The sequence below is a fragment of the Tenrec ecaudatus genome, chromosome 17 (genome assembly GCF_050624435.1).
Source record: "Tenrec ecaudatus isolate mTenEca1 chromosome 17, mTenEca1.hap1, whole genome shotgun sequence".
Classification (NCBI taxonomy): Eukaryota; Metazoa; Chordata; class Mammalia; order Afrosoricida; family Tenrecidae; genus Tenrec; species Tenrec ecaudatus.
The window spans coordinates 22098580-22118861 of NC_134546.1; the positions used below are offsets into that span (position 1 = coordinate 22098580).

The 20282-nt window shown below is 39.8% G+C and overlaps 1 protein-coding gene across 5 annotated transcripts in view; it reads left to right on the forward strand.

Moving 5' to 3' along the window:
• LCLAT1 (lysocardiolipin acyltransferase 1) overlaps positions 1-20282 on the forward strand; it is a 229027-nt gene that overhangs the window by 123391 nt on the left and 85354 nt on the right. For 3 of the 5 annotated variants that reach the window (XM_075535329.1, XM_075535333.1, XM_075535330.1), the window contains one exon: positions 4128-4326. The exons of the other annotated variants lie outside the window; for them this stretch is intronic. In XM_075535329.1, coding sequence (XP_075391444.1) covers positions 4128-4326 — 199 coding nt within the window. The remainder of the gene's footprint in view (positions 1-4127; positions 4327-20282) is intronic. 5 annotated transcript variants of the gene reach the window in all.

Consider the following 20282-nt stretch of genomic DNA (forward strand, 5'->3'; position numbering starts at 1 on the left):
AACTGCCAGCCTTTTCATTGGCAGCTGGAAATTGAGTCAACAGGGGTTTTTAAACTCTCACCCCCCCCCCCCATTGCATTAATTCTAGCCCATCCAGCAGGTTTCCAAGGCTGTAAATCTGTGTGGGAGCAGATGGCTTCATCCTTGAAATGGCTGGTGGTTGGCAGTTTGAACTGCCAGCCTTGTGGTTAGCCGCCTCTAACCAAAGCGTACCTTCTCCTGCCTCCAGGGTTTCTTTACTCATAAGACACAAACACGTTAGTACTGCACAGAATTAAAAGTCAACTTCTCTTTTCCTCCAATTTTGAATCTTTGAAAACACAAGAAGTGTACCATATATGGGCACCAGAGTGAAGCTAATCATGGTTATCGTGGGATGGTGACTCCGCATATCCTTGGGCTCAAGACATATAATGCAGTGATATACTCGTGCTTTATAGTGCTCATTTACACTTGCGTGGTATTACATATCCCCCAAACTTTTCCCCACCACCTGTAGAATTTCCCCTTCCACTCTAATATTTAAAAGCCCATTTTCACATGACCAGGCAGAGCAAAGCACCAGAGAGCCAGTCTTGTAGGCTTGTTGGGTGATTTTTCTCTCCTGGGAGATCCTTAATAAAATTTCTCCAAGGAAACTCTTCAAAGCCCCAAGCCTCCAAAATGTCTCTTTACAGGATTTATATATAATGCTTCTAATATATTAAGAACCCTACATGTAAATTGGACTTTTCTTTTAGTTGTGGTTTGGGTGAGAGTTCACAGAGCATATAATTTTCCATCCAATGATTTATACACATTTTGTTTTATATCATTAATTTCCATCTCCCCAATGTAACAGCATTCCTACTTCTTGCCTTGTCTCTCCATTTATATTAGTCCTTCTTGGAAGGAAGGTCCCCGCCTTGTGAGCTTTGTTGTGGGGTAAAACACTGTCCTTTTAGTCTTGGATGGTTGGCTATTCTGAGAACATTCACCACAAGGGTTACTATGATGAATTTTATAGGCCTGTTGTCTGTTGCCTGACTGATTATCCAGCCCTGGAGGTGTCTGAGGGTAACAGTCTGTGAGAAAAGATATTTAGTGATTTGGGTCCAAGCCCAGAGAACTCTGCTATGATTTTTTCCCCCAATCTCAGAGTCTGAAATACCCCCAGAGACCGTTTGGTGCCAGGATTATGTAGTTATTTGAGCAGTTATAGATACTTTTGAAATTTGATGAGAATGCTAGGCAAAATGCCTAGCAATGTATGTGGTAACACATTCACGTATATTTGCATATAATTTAAAGAGCATGCATGTTTATAGTCTTCTTGGAAGTTGTCCTTCCAAGGTATATTTGACACCAGATTTAAATACCCATGCCCTAGAGCAGGGGTCCTCAAACTTGGTAAACAGGGGACCAGTTCACTGTCCCTCAGACCCGTTGGAGGGTCGGACTATAGTTTAAAAAACAAAAACAAACCTATGAACAAATTCCTATGTACACTGCACATATCTTATTTTGAAGTGAAAAAACAAACGGGGCAAAAACACCCGGTGGGCCGGATAAATGTCCTCAGGAGGCCGCATGTGGCCTGCTGGCCGTAGTTTGAGGACGGCTGCCCTAAAGTGAACTTTATGGAGATTATGATATATCTGTAGCAACTCTAGACCAAAGGATTCTATTTTCTTCTCAGAGCATAAGATTTTTAAATCTGTAGTACTTAAGACATACAACATTTCTCCCTTCATTTTACTGTTCTAGTCTGTTTCATTAGCTTATGTTAATATTAGTTTGCTTTTTCCACAACTCCATACTTTTTTCCCCCTAACAACACAAATGGTGGCTATACACAGGGACTTCTCCAGATGGAATACAGAGAAATCAGATTGACTACATTTGTGGGGAGAGACATGGAGACTGAATATCAGCAGCTAATACCAGGCCAGTGGTGGTGGGTGAGGTGGGGGCCTAAGTGTGGAATAGACCATCAGTTGTTCATACGCATGTTCCGGTTGAAGCTGAAGAAAATGTAAAACAAGTCCACGAGAGCCAAAATACAACCGTGGGTAAATTCCACCTGAATTTTGGGAACACCTTCGGAACAGACTTGAGGCATTGAACATCATCAACAGAAGACCTGGTGAGTGATGAGCTGTAGGGTTCCATCAGCATCACCATCCGTGAAGAAAGCACAAGGTCCTTAAACAGATAGGAAAGAAAAGATCAAAGTGATGTCAGAAGGGTCTCTGAAATTTGCTCTTAACCATAGAGCAGCTAAGGCAAATGGAAGAAATGACAAAGGCAAAGTGCTGAACAGAAAATTTCCAAAGGCATATCCCAAAGACAAAGTCAAATATTATAATGAAATGTGCAAAGATCTAGAATTAGAAAACCAAAGAAATACATGTTTAACACACCTTAAACTGAAAGAACTCAAGGGAAAATTGAAGCCACGAGTGGTAATATTGAAAGATTATATCGTCAAAATATTCAGTAATGCAGGACACATCGAAAGTAAGAGGGGAAGAATACACAGTCACTATACCTAACAGAACTAGTCAACTTCCAATATTTCAGGGGTAGCATATGACCAAGAACCGTTGGTGCTGGAGGAAGAGTCAAGCTGCACTGAAAGCATTAACCAAAAACAAGGGTCAGGAGTGGATGGAATGCCAATTGAAATATTTCAACAGGCTGATGAGCACTAGAGACAGCATAGATCCATATAGGGTCAAGGATGGAGGTACTCAGCTCACGTACATTGGACGTGTTGTCAGGAGAGATCAGTCCCTGGAGAACATCATGCTTGGTAAAGTGGAGAGGCAGGGAAAACGAGGAAGGCCCTTGAGTAGATGGATTGACACAGTGGCTGTAACAGTGGGCTCAGACTTAACAAGTGTAAGGATGGTGCAGGTCTGGGCAATATTTTGTTCTGTTACACATAGGGTCCCTGTGAGTCAGAATCAACAATAACAGGTTTACTGTATGAGACAGCTTCCCAAAAGTTTGTGGAAAAATGAAATTCTAAGCTCATGGGGGGAAGGAGGGGAAAAATGAGCTGATGCCAAGGGCTCAAGTAGAAAGCAAATGTTTTGAGAATAATGGTGACAAATGTACATGACACAATGGTCGTATGTGTGGACTGTGATAAGAGTTGTATGAGCCACCAGTAAAATGATTTTAAATAAATGAAAGCTCATGGGGTTCTCCCATCAACTTTTTGAAACCCCCTTATAACAAAACTCATTATCATCGAATCGATTACAACTCATAGCGACCCTGTAGGACAATCTGCTGCACACGATCTTGTCTGTGCAAAGAACTTCCCTTTTAGTTTTCTGAGCAGAAAGCCTCATCTTTCTCCCTTGGGGTATCTAGTAGGTTCAAACCACTGACCTTGTGGTTACTAGATCAATTTCTAGTTCTCCTTATGCCACCAGTGTTCCTGAAATACCCTCATATTTACCCTTAAAACATTTTAGTTGCAGTTTTAGAAAGTTTTTCATCTAAATGGTTACTTATTGTTTATTTCCTTCTATTTTGCTTTTGTGTCTCAACATTGTACTTCTGTGCATCACCCATGATGCTATAGACCATCCTTTTAAGAAAAAACAAAACAAACAATAGTAGTTATTGTTAATAGCACTGTGCGAGTAATGATAACATTCAGATCGATGCTCTTCAAAGCTTGACACAATGGCATATTGCTGTACACATTTTGCACCATTTTATTTTAACTTAATATGTAGGAGCTTCAAAAAGTTCTCACTAAAAATTGAATGAAAATATAATGGAGTTTTCCCTTAAACTTTATGAAGCCCCTGTGTATACCTTAAGATTTCAAGTAAAGTTAGTTTTATTCAGTAGAAAACTGCCGGAAATTTAAATTAGCAGAAGAAATAAGAGTAGAAACAGTGCTTTCTGAAGTTCATTCTCCTAGATGAGCTTTCCCTGCCTGATTTATTATAGAAGGAAAAAGCAAGGAAAGTACTATGATTTTGATTGCTTTCCATTAGAATCATAAGATTTATTTTTGAGGCATAATAAAATTTACCTATGGCCAACCATAATTTAAAATGGCTAAATATGTATGTATGTATATATATATATATATATCTGTATATCTATACTTTTTCCTCTAGGCATTGCTGGAGACTGTATTTGGGGTAAAAGTGATTATAACAGGTGATGCGTTTATTCCTGGAGAAAGAAGTGTCATTATCATGAACCATCGGACAAGGATGGATTGGATGTTTCTGTGGAATTGTCTGATGAGATACAGCTACCTCAGACTGGAGAAAATTTGCCTTAAAGCCAGCCTCAAAAGTGTTCCTGGATTTGGTATGTTATCCACAAATTATTTTAAGTGATTCATTGATTTCAATTTTACATGTAATGTGCCCACTCTAAAACTCTATGGTGAGCACCACTTAAGAATAAGAGTTAAGGCCTTTTGCATTTTTTCTTACTATTAAAAAACCCTCTTTTTTAGATCACAACAGAACATTTTACATTATTTATTTTTGAGAACATCTTACATTGCAAGAGTAAATAAACAGTTAAAGAGGTAGATATTCTTTCTGAGGGGCCAACCTTTCAAAGAATAATATAGCTTAGTAACTTTTTCTTCGATGTCATTTAGGCAAAATACAAGTTAGGTCTGTGCTGGTTAAGTGCATAAAATGAACTGATTCAATGAAATTGATTTAATAAATGCTTATTGAACACATTGCTTTCAAGATTATGCTTGGTGGAGGTATTATCTGAACTTCCCAAATCTATAGCTTTTTGAAAGTCTTTTTATTGTGCCTATGTGCCATATTATTATAGTATCTAGAAATGATTCCAGCATCACAGCAAGGCACAAACCACCATATCCTGACAGATGAGTGGCAGAAAGATGTCTTCTTGTCTCTGCAAGATGTGTTTCACTGACTATGCAAAGAGAGCTGAGTGTGTACATCATATTACCCAAAGAATGGGTAAAAGTAAGAAGAATAGGAAATTTCAGAATACTTAGTTGCGCTTTTGGGAACCTGTACACAGAACAAGAGATATTTCTTTGAATAGAACAAGGAAAGGTGTTTGTCAAGGGTACCATATGTATTCAATCTATATGCTGAGCAATCTAAGAAGCCTGACCTTGGGAAGATGAATTTTGTGTGGATCTGAGATAGGCTAGTTAACAACTTTCCCATGTGCACATAACACACTCTTGTTGCTGAAAGTAAAGAGGATTGAAGCACTTTTAATGAAGATCAAAGTCTACAGCCTTTAGTAGGATTATACTCAATATAAAGAAAGCATCCTCAAAACTGGACCAGTAAGCAACAAAATGATAAGCAGAAAAGTGCTGACTTTACGATTAACGTTAATGTGAAAAATCTAAATGGGAAAGTCTGCTGCACAAGATCTCGTTCAAGTCTTAATTGGCAAAGATGTCACTTTGAGGACCAAGGTGTGCTTGAACCAAGCCTGGATATTTTTAATAGCCTCATATTCATTCAAAAGCTACACAGTGAGTAAGGAAGACTGTAGAAGAAATGATGCATGATGGAATTAGTGAAAAATACTGAAAATTGGATGGACTGCTATAGAACAAATAAATTTCCTTGGAAGAAATAAACTTAGAATACTCCCTCGAGATGAGGATATATGAAAGACAATGGAATTTTCCCACCAGTATTTTGAAGTTCCCTGGTATGAGGGAAGAGTCATCCATTGAAGCCTGTAGTACTGATACCAAAACCAAATAGTAACGTCATCCGCAAAGAAACTATAGACCGATATCTCTTATGAATATGGAAACAAAATCCCTGTAAAAACAAGAATCAGCAAATCAATTCAAGCAACATTTAAATGAGAATTATACACCTTTACCAAATTATATATATCCAAAGAATGGACGACTGTCCCACATTTGGAACTCAATGTGATACACTCTATAAGTAGAATAATAACAGCTGATAATTTCAGTAGACAATAAAATATTTGATAGACTCCAATATTGTTTTATGATGACAATTCAACAACTGGGGATAGAAGGGAACTTCCTTAACCTGAGAAAGAGCATCTATGAAAACTCACAACAGACATCATGCTCAGTGATGAAAGATTGGACACCTCCTGCCTAAGATCAGGAATAAGACAGATAAATACTTTAACTATTTCTATTCAGTATTATAGAAATTCTATTCTTGGCATTTAGGCAAGTAAGAGAACCAGAAGGTATCCATATTGGAAAGTGAAAAGTAAAAACTCTTTTTATAGATTATATGATGTTGAATACAGAAAATACTAAGAAACTAACTAAAAATCCGAGATTGCAGGCTGAAAATACAAAGCTGGTATGAAAAGATAAATATTTCTATGCACTTGGAAAGATGCTTTTGGGTGTAGGCACACACACTGCTATCAAGTCGATTCCAGCTTCTGGTCCACGGTGGTAGAGGCCAAGGGGCCATGTGCACAGCTCCGAGGCTGCAGACAAGAGAGAAACTTGACTACTGGCAGAGTAGAGGTGTTGCTATGGACCAATGACTATAACCTTAGTGTTTCCTAATCCTGGTTTCTGGTAACTTGTTAACTCTCCTAAGAAACGCTCCCCGTAATCATGAGTATTGTCTACATGTTCTTTGTGGCCATTGCGAAACACTATCGAACCCACTGAGAAGTTGAATGCTGTCGAGGTGTGGTTGGTGTCAGAATTGGTAAAGAAAGAGGGTAGAGGCACGTTGGACCTCTGACTCATGGCAATAGGGAAGCCAGAGCAGGTCAAATAGGATTACTTATGTACCATTTTTTATAATATGTGTACATAAAAACTTGTATGTATAGTGTTAGCTTGATTATTCATAACAGCTAAAAGTAGGAACTGCTGCGTAGATAAATGTATAAGAGGACACCAAAAAGATTGTGGAAAATGGAATTGAAAGGTGATAAAATTTTCCATGAGCATTTTGAACTCCTTTTTTTTAAATCAATATAATGAGATAGTATATGGGCAAATAAAAGAGTGAAGCAGTAATACATACTCTAGTATGTATGGCCCTTGAAAACATTATGCTCAGTGAAAGAAGCCAGCCACAAAATATCACAAGCAATATTATTCTACTTATAAAATGTCCAGAATGGGTAAAGCTGTAGAGGCCATAATAGAAAGGCGTTTGCCTAGACCTGAAGCAGGAGGTAGAGGGTAGGAGTTTAATAGCTCTCTCGCTCTTTTTTGTGGTGTATGATAATGATGACCTAAACTTGGCTATGGTTAAAATTTATATGCATTTATGTAACTATATGCTAACATGTATTTAACTGTACAGTTTAAGTGGTGAAGTTGAGTGTGACATGATGTATGATGACCTGATTCCATGTATATAAAAGTCCCCCTCCCGCCATATAGCAGGGAAATTGAACAAAGGTGAAGCCCCAAGAAGTAATCCAGTATATTTTAGTAGTCTTTAACTAAAAAGAAGAAAAGCTCAGATTCCCCAGGCGGAAAATGAAATTTACAAAGGCAAGAATTAGATTAGAATCAATCTCCTCAAGAGAAATATCTAAAGAAAAGCCACAGTGGAGCAGCATTTTCCACATTCACAGTGCACGGGTTAAAAAGGTTTCCAATCTGTCCTTCATGTATGAAATACATTGAAAAACAGCTTTGAAGATACAAGCACTCTGGGACTTTCATGAAAAATTCTATTAGAAGATGAACCAACTAAGTAATAGGAATGGGGACATTTTTGACCGAAGGACTTACTGTGAGCATTCTCTGTAATTGTCGCGCTAGCACTAAAACAAGGATATGGGGTCATGGTAGAAGAGTAACATCTTAATATTATATTTTCTGACTATTACATATGAAGCACAAAGGTGAGCGCTACTCTCTTTAAGATACTTATCATTTATAATACCAGATTTTAAACCTTCTGCAAAAGGAACCATCTCATCTCCTATTTCCCTCTCTTCACCTTGAAATGGGCACTCATTAAAACTAGAACCATTTCTGAGCCATGAATGTCTTTGACTCCAACCAGTTTAGTGGGCTTCCCACCCTCTTAGTTAATCCAGGAATACGTACTGCTGCTCTCTTGCCCCAGACGTTAGAAGAAGAATGCAAATGTGTTTTCATTAGAGGAGGCGCTCTGCAAACTCGGCAACCAAGGAGTTCAGCTTTGCCACTTAACCAACTGCCTGGTTTTCTTGGAACAAATTTGTATCGTGTGTGTTAAGCTCCATTTGAGACTTTTTCTTTAAAGACACAGAGAGGATGTTTTGCTCATTTTATTCTTGACACTGATACCCGCATCCCATGACAAAGAATGGAAGTACAGACTGCTGGCTTTCTCAAGCCCCCCCCCCCCCACGTGTCAGTCAGGCGCCCATTGAGCATGGTGAGAGCACAGCTGAAGGTTCAGGGAAAGCTTTACCTCCTTGTTACATGGAAAGAGGTTGACTAAGGGACAGGCTCTGCCTTCTTTCTGACCGGGAGAGCACATGATGCCTGAGCTGCAGCAGCCCCCTTGGGTCCCGCAGGAAAGGAGCTGGTAAGTATCAAGAGGAATACAGGGTGGAGTGTGAGAGCCTGGATTGTGGATGACACACCAGCATGGAATCGGGCTTCATTGTACATAACACGCAGACCTGGGTTGTTTATGTGACTGTTAGAGGCTGTTATTTATAGCTAGAATCATCCTGATATGACTTGCTTTCCTCCATTTCCCCAAGCTATAAGAAAAGTATTTATTGATAGATTTACTCATTCAGTAAATTTAAGTGCTTATCATGACATACGATTTTTATGAAAGCAGCCAAATGAAATATGATCTTTTATTAAATGTATTTAATTCTGTTGCCTAGGAGACACATGGCACAGACACAAATACCAATTGTTAATTTCTGGGTACACAGCATGGATCATTTTCGTCTTCCTCATTCTCCTGCTAGTTGAAAATTAAGTTTCTTGTAATTGTTGCTTCCGTAATTTCAGTTGCCAGAATCACTGGGCTGAAAAGTTCTAATTAATAATGTTTGTTTGTTTGCTTGCTTGCTTGCTTATGTGTGTATGTTGGGTAGGTAGTTATGCATTGAAACTAAGGTCCAGTTCAATCAATTCACATTTGAGGCAGCTTATCAGCACTATTCTTATTTTTAGGGTTACATTGAGAATTAAGAAATGGTTTTAAATTGCATTGAGATCTAAGTAACTTAAAGAAGCGTTTGCTTCAAATGTGTTAGCTAACTTCTAAACAAAGCCAAGCCCCAGGTTGTGTGGAGTTGACAATTTCTTTGGCAGGGAGAAATGACTCTGGATTTTAAGACTATCTCATCAATCAGTTTCTGAGGGTAATACAATTGGTTGTCCTATCAGTGTGTAACATCTGTAATACCTCAGTCAGGCTTTGCAATGCTTCCAGCTGCTAGGCCTTCCAGATGGGAATTGGGAAGCACATTCTGTCTCTAAGATATTCAGGGCCTCATGTCAGCTATATAATAGAGGAATGTTTGGTGACTTTAAGAAAAAACAGTGGAGGGATATTTGGGGGCTAGGGAAACTGTAGGGTTTGAGTCTGCTTTGTATTTAGTTGGAAAAGCACAAATAAAACAAATGTTATAGTGATCATTTTTGCGCCAACTTTGAAATAGTTCTTTTCAGTCACTGGAAAAAGGTATAAGGCATCTGGTACCAATGTACCTTATTATCAATTTGCTTGTTAATCCTAATTTCATTAGACAATTTGACTTCAGTACCCTCAGTTGTACTTCTACTTCTGGCCAAAATATCTCTAAATTAAGATGATATTTTTTCTTTTTACGAGAAAGACAACATTACAATACTGGTGGAAGCATGAATTACCTATTTTCTTGATCATATATGTCATTATTAGAGGATTTTTTTTAAAAAAAGCTATGTGATTTCTCTCTTCCTCATCTTTTCCTTACAAATAAAATCTCACAGAAAATATTTTCTTTGTGCTTGAAGTCAGGTATTTCTGAGCATCACAACATTGTGTAATTAATGCCAGACATTATATAGCCCAGAATTAAAAATGTTCTTTCACAATAAAAATGTTAAAATGTGTCCAAGAAATGTATGACTAATAATTTTAAGAACTATTACTATAAGTCATATGCTATAATAAGTGAATCCCAAGTTAGAAACTAAAATATCGAAGTGTTTGAGTTTTAGAACACAAAGTAGTCTTCATTTTTTTTGTAATCAAAAGTTTGCACCAACAAATGTTTTAAAATAATCTTTATTTCTTGAATAATTTTGTTTATAGAAAATTTGCAAAGGTAAGACACAAATTTCCACATTTCCCTCACTCAGCTTTCTGTGTTGGTAACATCTTAAACAACAGTGGTACATTCATCAAAATGTTCACGTTGATGGTATTATATTAGCTGCCGTCCACTTAACCCAGCACACAGCTACCCAAGTAGCCACATGTAAGCCTTCGCCGACAAATAAGTGGTGGGTCCACATAGAGTGCATTGGGCCAAATTCGTACAAGGTAAGAATTTTATAACACTACACACATCATTACGATCTTACCAGTTTTCTGTCCCAGGATCCAACTTTGGATATTACTTTTAGTTATCGTGTTAGGCCGAGTTTTCTATAAAAGCAACACTAGTGTGTTAGACAGGGTTCTCTAGAGAAACAAAACCAGGACACTTATGAGAAACAAAACCAGGACACACACACACACACACACACACACACACACACACACACACACAAGAAACAGACAGCTAATTAGTCTATAGAGCTGTGCAAATGGCTCAGTGCAACTCACTTCCATGAGATAGCTAATAAACTGGAAATCCTTAAAATCTTGAGGGCTGCTGCGTATAAGTCAAAGAAGCAGATAGCTAAGTCCTCTAGAGTAATTGAGGTAATCCAGCCACAGGCAGCAAACAGCAAGGCAGCTCACCCAACAGTCAGACAGATGACAGGGTCCGACAGTCCCCAGCTCAAGCGATGTGTTCACCAATAGTGTGGCGAAGCAGGTCTTGAAGGACCCTTAAACTACAGCAACACAATTCATGGGTTAGGTGTCCCACAGGTAGTGTAGCTTGCAAGTTGAGGCAGAGAACCAGCTAAGGCAGCCTCACACTGGTCTGATGATCAAAGAACAAGAGACAAGAAAGGCGAGTTTCACCGAACCATTTATCTATCCACCCTTCAGTTAATCCTACATGTGTTCATTAGCCAGGTTGGCACAATAAACTTATCCATCACTAGTATTAATATCAAGAGAGTGACACCAGTTATGGAAGTCAGTAAGTCCAGTTTAATTCAAGGTTTTGGGTGAGATGTTATGCTGGAGACTTTTCCTGACTCTTATAGATTGTTGAACCAGGTTGTTGAACCAGAAAGGCAGGAAGATGAGCCAGGAAGCAGGAAGACCACAGACTGGTGGAGGCACAGGTGCGTTAGTTCAAGGTCAGCTGGTCAGGGTTATTATGGCTGAGGAATTGAATGAATCCAAGCTCAGCCAGCAATGAAGTAAGGTATATATAATCTCCCAGGTCGGCAGGTACCATGGTGAGTTGTTGTTGGCTCGAATCCTGAGAACAGGAGGTTGAGAACAGATGCAGGACTCAGATCATCAAGAAGAGACAAGTCTTCTGACACAGTCTGCTTAAATAGGAGCAAACTTTAGGTTCTTTCAGGTTGGCTCCGATGTCATTTTGATTTTATTTATCTTTATATTGAAGAAACCCAAAAGAAGAAGACTTAGCATTTGTCAGCTGAAAGAACTGAAGAGGAAATTAAAGTGTCTCCAGTTTCAATATTGAAGGATTCTGTAGGCAAAATATAGAACAATAGAGGAAACATCTAAAGAAGATGGAAGGAATACAGTCACTGATTCCGAAAAGTACTTGACATTTAACCATTTCATGAAGTATCCTATGAGCAAGAAGTCTAAGTTGCATCGAAGGCATTGGCAAAAAACTAGCTTTCAAAGATTTTGGAAATGTCTCAATAAGTTGATATAGTGGTGTTTGTCCCTCAGCCATGAAATCTGAAAGACAGCTGCTTGGCCAACTGTCTGGAAGAGATTTATATTTATGCTCATTCCTATGAATGGTGACCCAACAGGATATAGAAATTATTGAAATATATATATATATATATATATATATATATATATATATATATATATATATATATATGATTTGACTGAACTTAGTTTTTAAAGTTGCCAGAAATTGAAGCTGGATTCTGAAGAGGATATGGAATCAGGGATATAGCTAGCGTTCATATGCACCAAGTAAGATATTTGGGACCCTTGCTTGGGGATTGGTCAGATTTCTATCCCTCTATGTTTAATATGAACGGTTCCAGAGGCTGAAAGGAGGCTTTCACTACCATCAAGAAAGAAGAGCCTGAATGCGGCCTTTTGGCTTGTGTTTTATGCCGAGTTGAATAGAGAAATAGATCCAGGGATATATGTTTAAGAGAGATTTATATAAAAGAGCAATTGTATATTGACAAAACATTCCAGCCCAGTCCAGATCAAGTCCATAAGTCTGTTATTAGTCCATATGTCTGATACTAGTCCTTAAATTCACTATGGACTCTTGCAGCACATGCAATGATGCTGAATGCCAGATCACAGGTGGTGAAGTCTTGTGGATCCAATTGCAGAGGAAGTATCCCCAGGGCTCTGGTTCCCATCAGCATGGCTCTATGTGACTTGTCAACAGGAATGTCCAGCAGAGAGAGAGTGGGTCCAGCTCCAGTGAGCTGTTTGTCTCCTTTGAGCCTCCAAATGAGGTGAGCAAGCTGTGACCTGATTGACAGGCTAAAGTTCACCCTGTCACTGTTTATACACTCAAGTTGACAGATTATATAACTTCCACAGGGCCTGAGATCCGTATGCCAACCTCAAGAGGAGCTACACACTGGAGATGGAGAGAGGGGCCAAGAAATAGGAGCAGAGCAGCTGCAGTAGCAGAGGCAGAATGAAGTGCAGTGCGGTCATAGGCTTACCGCCCGCCCATGGGTGAGAAAGCGGAGTGCCCTGGGCAGAAACCCTGCTCTCGTCAATTCTGCCTCATACTGACCCTATAGAACAGAGTAGGGTTAGATAAAAATTATACCTAAATGAGCACTTGGGTTTATTTGTTGTGTGTTTTGCAGTTATTTGAACAGTGATTTAAGTTTAGTTTCAAATATGGTTATTTTCTGTCTTAGGCCTCAGCAAGTGCATACCATTATTCAGCCCTTGTTTTTCATGATCTGTTAATTCACCATTGTTGTGTAACTGTGGAAATGCTGACCTGATTTTATTTTATCTAGAAGATTTACTTGTTTTGAAGATCTAGGGTACCAGTGCCATCAGAAAAAATTTCACCCATTTATATAAAATATGAAAAGTTCAAATAGTTTACTTAGGATGTCCTTAGTTTGTTTAAATTCACTGCCATCAAGTTGACTCTGACTCATAGGCACCCTTTGTACAACACAGTGAAACACTGCCTGGTCCTGCAAGAACCTCACCATCCTTCCTGGGTTTGAGCCCATTGTTGTAGCCACCGTGTTCCCCCATCTCCTTAGGGGTCTTCCTCTTTTCTGCTCACCGTGCACTTCATGATGTGTGATTTCCTTCTCCAAAGGATACTTTCTCCTGATAACGCGTCCAAAGTACATGAGACAAAGTGTCGCCATCCTTGCTTCTAAGGAGCTTTCTGATTGAACTTCTTCCAAGACAGATTTACTCCTCCTCTGGCAGTACATGATATATTCAGTATGCTTCACCAACACCGTAACTGAGATCTAGCACACCCCCCCCTTTTTTTTGGTCTTGCTTCTTCACTGTCTGGCGTTTGTATGCATATAAAGTGATTAAAAATACCATAGCGTTGTCAGGCACCTTACCATGATGTTGCAGCAGATTTGGGTTTCTAAGACTGTAAATCTCTATAGGAGTGGAAAGTTTCATCATCCCCCTGCAGAGCAGCTGGTGATTTCTAAAGGCCGAATTTATGGGTACAGCCCAACACAACCACCCACTGTTACACCAAGGCTCCTTGCCCAGTGCAATTAATATTCACCAAACTCATTGTCATCAAGTCTGTGCTGACTTGGAACGATCCCCTGTGGGTTCCTGAGACTGTAAGTGTTTACAGGAGTAGAAAGCTCAGTCTGTCTCCCACGGAGCTGCTAGAGGTTTAGAACTGCTGACCAGGCAGATCACAGCCCAATGAGTAACCACTACACTACAAGGCCTCCTGTGCATCTTTAAAATGTTGTGACTGCTACTTCCCTGAGTACTGTGAGTCCAAGTACAAAATTTTGACTATTTCAGTCTTTTCTCAGCTTGTTGTGACATTGCTTTCTGGTCCATTTTTGAGGGATTCTGTTTTCTTCAGGCTCACTGACTCACTGTGTGTGAGAGCTTAGCACTTTCTGGTAGGAAGCTTCCTAGCAGAGTGAGGTCCCTCTGAGCCCTTAGCAAAGGAGCTAAAGAAATTGAAAACAATTGAGCAAGCTAGCCCAAGGTAAAGGACTGAAAGCCGAGAGAGGAGCTGAGAGTATTGGCCCACACTCTAGAAGGGAGACTTTGCTTCCTAATCTAGATCCTGAATTCCAGCCTGTCAATTCAGTGATTCAAAACAGATGCTGGTGAGGATGTAAGGAAAACAGAACTCTTGGACATTGCTGGTGGAACCGGACAATGGTACAGCTCTTGTGGAAAATCCTATGGTGATTCCTGAAAAGATTAAAAATAGAACTACCATATGACCCAGCATTCCACCCTCTAGGCATATACCTTAGGGAGCTAAAGGTAGCAACACAGACCGACGGTATGTACACCCGTGTTTGCTGCAGCATTATTCACATTAGAAAAATAGGATAAGAAACCATTTTAATTGCTCAAAAGTGGATGAGTGGATAAAGAGAAGTGGGACTTACATGTAATGGAATATTACTCAGTCTTGAAGAAAAATGAAGTCCTGCTACATGCCACAACATGGATGAACGTGGAAGACATTATTCTGAGTGAAATAAGTAAGTCAATCACAAAAGTCAGCGAAGAAGAACAGCCTGAAAGCTCCTTAGAGACAAGGATTGCAAGACTTGTCTTAGGTACTTTGGATGTGATCAGGAGAGACCAGTCCCTGGAGAAGGCTCTCATGCTTGATGAAAGGAGAGGGACAGTGGTAAAGAGCAAGTCCTTGGACAGCAGATGCCACCATGAGCTCAAACATGAAAACAATGGGGAGTCTGGCCCAGCGCGGCTGGCATTTGCTTCTGTTGTACGGACGGAGGCCGGATGAGTCGGAACCGACTTGATGGCACTCACCAACAGCTGCAGTGTAATTTGCAATTAGGGCAAATTTACTCATTTTCTTTAGTTTTGTGGTTTTTCGAGTTTGAAAGCATAATAGAATTTGCTTATTATTTATCTAGTCTCTCATATTTGTATTCTGATCTTTATCTTGTATTTTCAGCACAGACACGTTTGAAGCCTAATGACTCAGGCATACTACAACAGGATTATTGGAGGAACAAGGCCATAAAATTAATTTCTTACCTCCACACAGTGTTTAAAAGCCAGAGACTGCATGGAAATGGACCATGATAGTAGAGGGATGTCAAGAGAATTGCCTTACTTAAATGTGTGAGTTTAGGGAAGATGGAGCTCTTCCTAACTTTGTGTAGTATTTAGCACCCCGGCGGACGTTAGAAGTCTTAAGAACTGTAACTACTTGTTAATTCATTTCTAGCTCTGTGTAGCCATTTCTGTGCACAAGGACACACTCAGTGAATGCAGTCTTTACTCGAGATCATTCTGATAGCACGAGTTTATGTGCACTCCGCATCTGCCTCCTCGTTATTCCTTCCTGTCTGTCCAGTCGGTGCCTCCTTGTGGCACCGGCCTGCTTACACTTCCTCTCATCAGGATGGAGAATCCACCTTGAAGGGAGCTGTTTGTCCATGTCTTTCAAAGTTCTCTTTTGTTCCGGAGTCCTAGTCATGCTGCGGTAGCAAATGTCACGTTGAACCAGTGAACATCTGGGTGGCAGGGGACATGTTAAATTGTATCGGAGGCTCAGGCAGTCAGAGCACAGGTGGGTCAATAGTTCAGTGTTCTTTGTTTTCCCCACAGTTGCATTGGCCCGTGATTCTCCTATCAGACACTTCAATTGTTCAGTCACAACAAGAAGAGTTGCACAATCACCTCCCCAGTCAGTTTTCGGACATTTTCTTCATTCGTGTACTCATTGTTATTAGCTCCCCATTTCTCCCCAACCTCCCTTGCCATACCCCTAAGAAGCCATTAATCCAGCTAATGTCTAAGATTTACTTCCTGGGTTTCATATACAGAAAGTCATAAAAAATAAAAAAACAAGAATACCAAAATAAAACAGTCAAAAACCTCAATCAAAAAGAAAGCAGAAAATATTAAAAAAAAACTAGAAAAAATTTAAATAACTCATAAGGAAGATCAAGTAACAGGGTGCTAACTTTTAACCTAGCTGCATTGGTAGGGCTGTTTTTGTTTTTGTGATTTCTTAAACTGATAACTATCTATACAAAAAAGACAAAGCTGAAAGGGTGCCTCCTTCACGAGAAAGTATTAGAAATACACTCACGTGGATGGGTGGTAGGGTTTGTTTTCTAGTGGAACTAGAACTAGAGTAAGTTAGGCTTTTGTACCATGAACCAGATTTGGGATTACTTAGAGGGGGTGGGTACCCCTCCCTGCTGGGCGGAGCGGAGCTTTTGTAGTGTGCATTCATGGAGCAACTCACAAGTATACCTAGTGTCGCCTGGGAAGGTTCTCTCTAGTCACAGCGAACTCTTTCATAAAAGCAGTTTGCCTTGACCTCATTTCTTGTGATGGCCAATTTAAGAGAATAATGTGCGGCTGTGAAAATTTTTTTTCCTGCTCAGGAAAAATTTTGCAGAAACTTGTGATGTTGAACACAACTGATAAGGAGAGCGCTGTGGGAACACCTCAAGGTTACGAGCGGTTTTCAGAAAAGGTGAAATGTGAATTGATGATATACCTGGTTCTGGGTGTCCTTCAACTTTCTGAATGGACAAAAATGTTGACTCGCAGGACATTTGGAGTTTGTTCAGCCAGGTCAGACTGTTAATCAGGCTTTCTGTTCAGAGGTTCTGAAAAGATTGCCTAAGAGTGTATAACAAAAAAGGCCTGGTTTGTGGCAGACGGGGGAATGGTTTGGACACCATGACAATGCAGCCATCTCTGTGCCAACTTTTGGCAAAAAACAGTAGGCCTCTCTTGCTCCACATGCCATATTCACCTGACCTTGCTCCGTGCAACATTTTTTTGTTTCTGCAAATGAAGAGGAACATGGAAGGACAGTGATTTGATGACATAGAAGAAGTGAAGAAAAAAAATGAGGGAGGTGCTATCAGCCATCCAAACAGATACATTTGAAAAATATTTCCAAGAATGGGATAACAGGTTTTACAAATGTATTAAGTGATTGAAGAGTGCTTTGAAGGTGATAAGGTTGTTTGGTAAAAAATTTAAATTCATAACTGGAAAAAATATTCCGTGTCTTTTTGGGTACCCCTCGTATGTGTACTTGTAGAAGTAAATGCTGAGAAGGTAAATGTGGATTTAGGAAGAAGATAGTAACAGTTTTGTCAGTATGCACAGCTTCCATCCATAAATCTGCCACAGTAGATTCTCAGTCCTTGTCTAAGAAATCCAGCTTAGTGACAGAAAACCCTACAATGGAAAACGTTTGAAAAGACAAGTTATATATGCTTTCATTTATTTAGCAGTCATATTGATATATAATTCATATCTCATATAATTCACCAGTTTAAATATGCTAAAGGAAGTTGTGCCTGCATCCCCACAATCACTTTTACATTTTCTTCATGCTTGAATCTGTTATTACTAGTTCCTCATTTCCCTCCAACCTCCCCTTATCATGATGCTAAGAAACTATTCATCTACCTGATGTCTCTATAGACCTACCTATACTGGATTTCAATGTATGGTTTTAAGTAACATGATCAGTTGTGCTATCATTAATCAGCTCATAACAATTGGAAATAAATGTCATGTGGAAACACTTCCACAATTGAGAACAAAATGAATACATGCAACGAATCAAATCTTTAAAATATAAGTCCTTTGAAGACTAAAAGAAAGGAAGGTTAAAAAGAAACATTATGAAGTAAAAACACTAGGGAACTTAAAGTCTCGTTTAAACATATGTTTCTGTGAGACTTAAAATTTGTGAATTACTGTAAAATTAACAGTTTGGAACTGAGAGGTGGCTGCTACTGCTCCAGTGAGGGAAGCAAGGGGAAAGCATGCATTCATGCAGGAAGGATTGCTTATGCCTGAATCAATGGTGATAGGATATTCCAGTGTAAATATGTTTGTCAAACATGGAACAGTTAAAAAATTAAATGGGACCATTAAAGAACAAAATGGGATAGATGAGGAGGTCTTCAAAAAGTCACTAGAAAAAAATGGAATCAGAAGATAGTGGAATTTCCCCACACACTTTTAAAAAATCATTTTATTGGGGCCTCGTACAACTATTATCACAATCCATCCATACATCCATTGTATCAAGCACTTTTGTATATTTGTTTCCCTCAACATTCTCAAAACATTTTCTTTCAACTTGAGCCCTTGGTATCAGCTCCTCAATTTCCCCCTCCCTCCCTGCTCTTCCCTCCCCCATGTGAACCCTTGATAATTTATAAATTACTATTTTGTCATATCTTACACCATCTAACATCGCTCTTCACCCACTTCTCCACTGTCCGTCCCCCAGGGAGGAGGTTATATATAGATCCGTGTAATCTGTTTCTTCTTTCTCCCTCACCTTCCCTCCACCCTCCCAGTATTGCCACTCTCACCACTGGTCCTGAGGGGTTCATCTGTCCTGGATTCCCTGTGTTTCCAGTTCCTATCTGTACAAGTGTACATCTTCCTGTCCAGCTGGATTTGTGAGGTAAAATTGGGACCGTGATAGTGGGGGGAAGGAGGCATTCAAGAACTAGAGGAAAATTGTATGTTTTATAATTGCTACGTTGTACCCTGATTGGCTCGTTTCCTCCCTGCCACCCTTCTGCAAGGGGATGTCCAATTTCCCACAGATGGGCCCACTCCGCACTCGCCCTCATTCACAATGATATAATTTATTTTGGTCTTTTATGTCTGTTCCCTGATCTCTTCGATGCCTTGTGATCTCACAGGCTGGTGTACTTCTTCCATGTGGGCTTTGTTGTTTCTCAGTTAGATGGCCACTTGTTTATCTTTCAGCTTATAGAACCCCAGACTCTATATCTTCTGATAGCCGGGCACCATCACATTTCTACACCGCATTTGCTTATGCACCCGCTTTGTCTTCAGCTATTGTGTCGGGGTAGTCTGGTGTGCTTCTTTCATGTGGGCTTTGTTGTTTCTCAGCTAGGTGGCCACTTGTTTATCTTCAAGCCTTTAAGACCCCAGACGCTATATCTTTTGATAGTCGGACACCATCAGCTTTCTTCACTACATTTGCTTATGCATCCGTTGTCTTCAGTGATCGTACCAGGAAGGTGAGCATCTCAGACTGCCAAATTATTAGAACAAAGTGTTCTTGTGTTGAGAGAGTACTTGAATAGGGGTCCACTGTCTATCTGTTTCCTTAATACTAAACCTATAAATATACGTACCTAGATCTATTTCCCCCTCGTCGTATATAAATATATTTAAATCTGTATATGCCTGTATTTAGCTCTCTATAACTGCCCTTTGCCTCCTAGTTTTTTCCTCCATTTCTTTGTATTTTCCTCTTGTCCCATTGTCATGTTCAGCCTTCGTTTTGGCTTCAGGAATTCCTCTTGGTTGCATTGCCCTTGATCGAGCCCTGCCAGACCTACACTCTCCTTGCCACTGATTTTGGATCACTTGTTCTTCCCTTGTCTCTGAGTTTGTCAACACCCACTTCCTTTCCCCTACCTCCTCCTCTCTCATGTCCCCCCAGAACTGTTACCTCGTAATTTTCTCTTCCGGCTTGTTTATCCCACTTCTCCCTTCCAGGTAGTCATGCAGCGACAACAGTAAGCACCATCACAAGACTGAGCACAACAAAGCAACAATAGAAAATATAGCAATAGCTACAATAACACCATCAACAACAATAATAGAAAACCCTATAAATAGTGCAGGGTCAATTTGTTGTCCTTTATAAGTGCTTTCCAGTCGAGTCTGATGGGGTGCCATGCCCTGGCCCCACATCTGTCCCTGGGGCTTTCATTGCTCTGCTCCCTGCTGCTCTGCTTCATGCCCCCA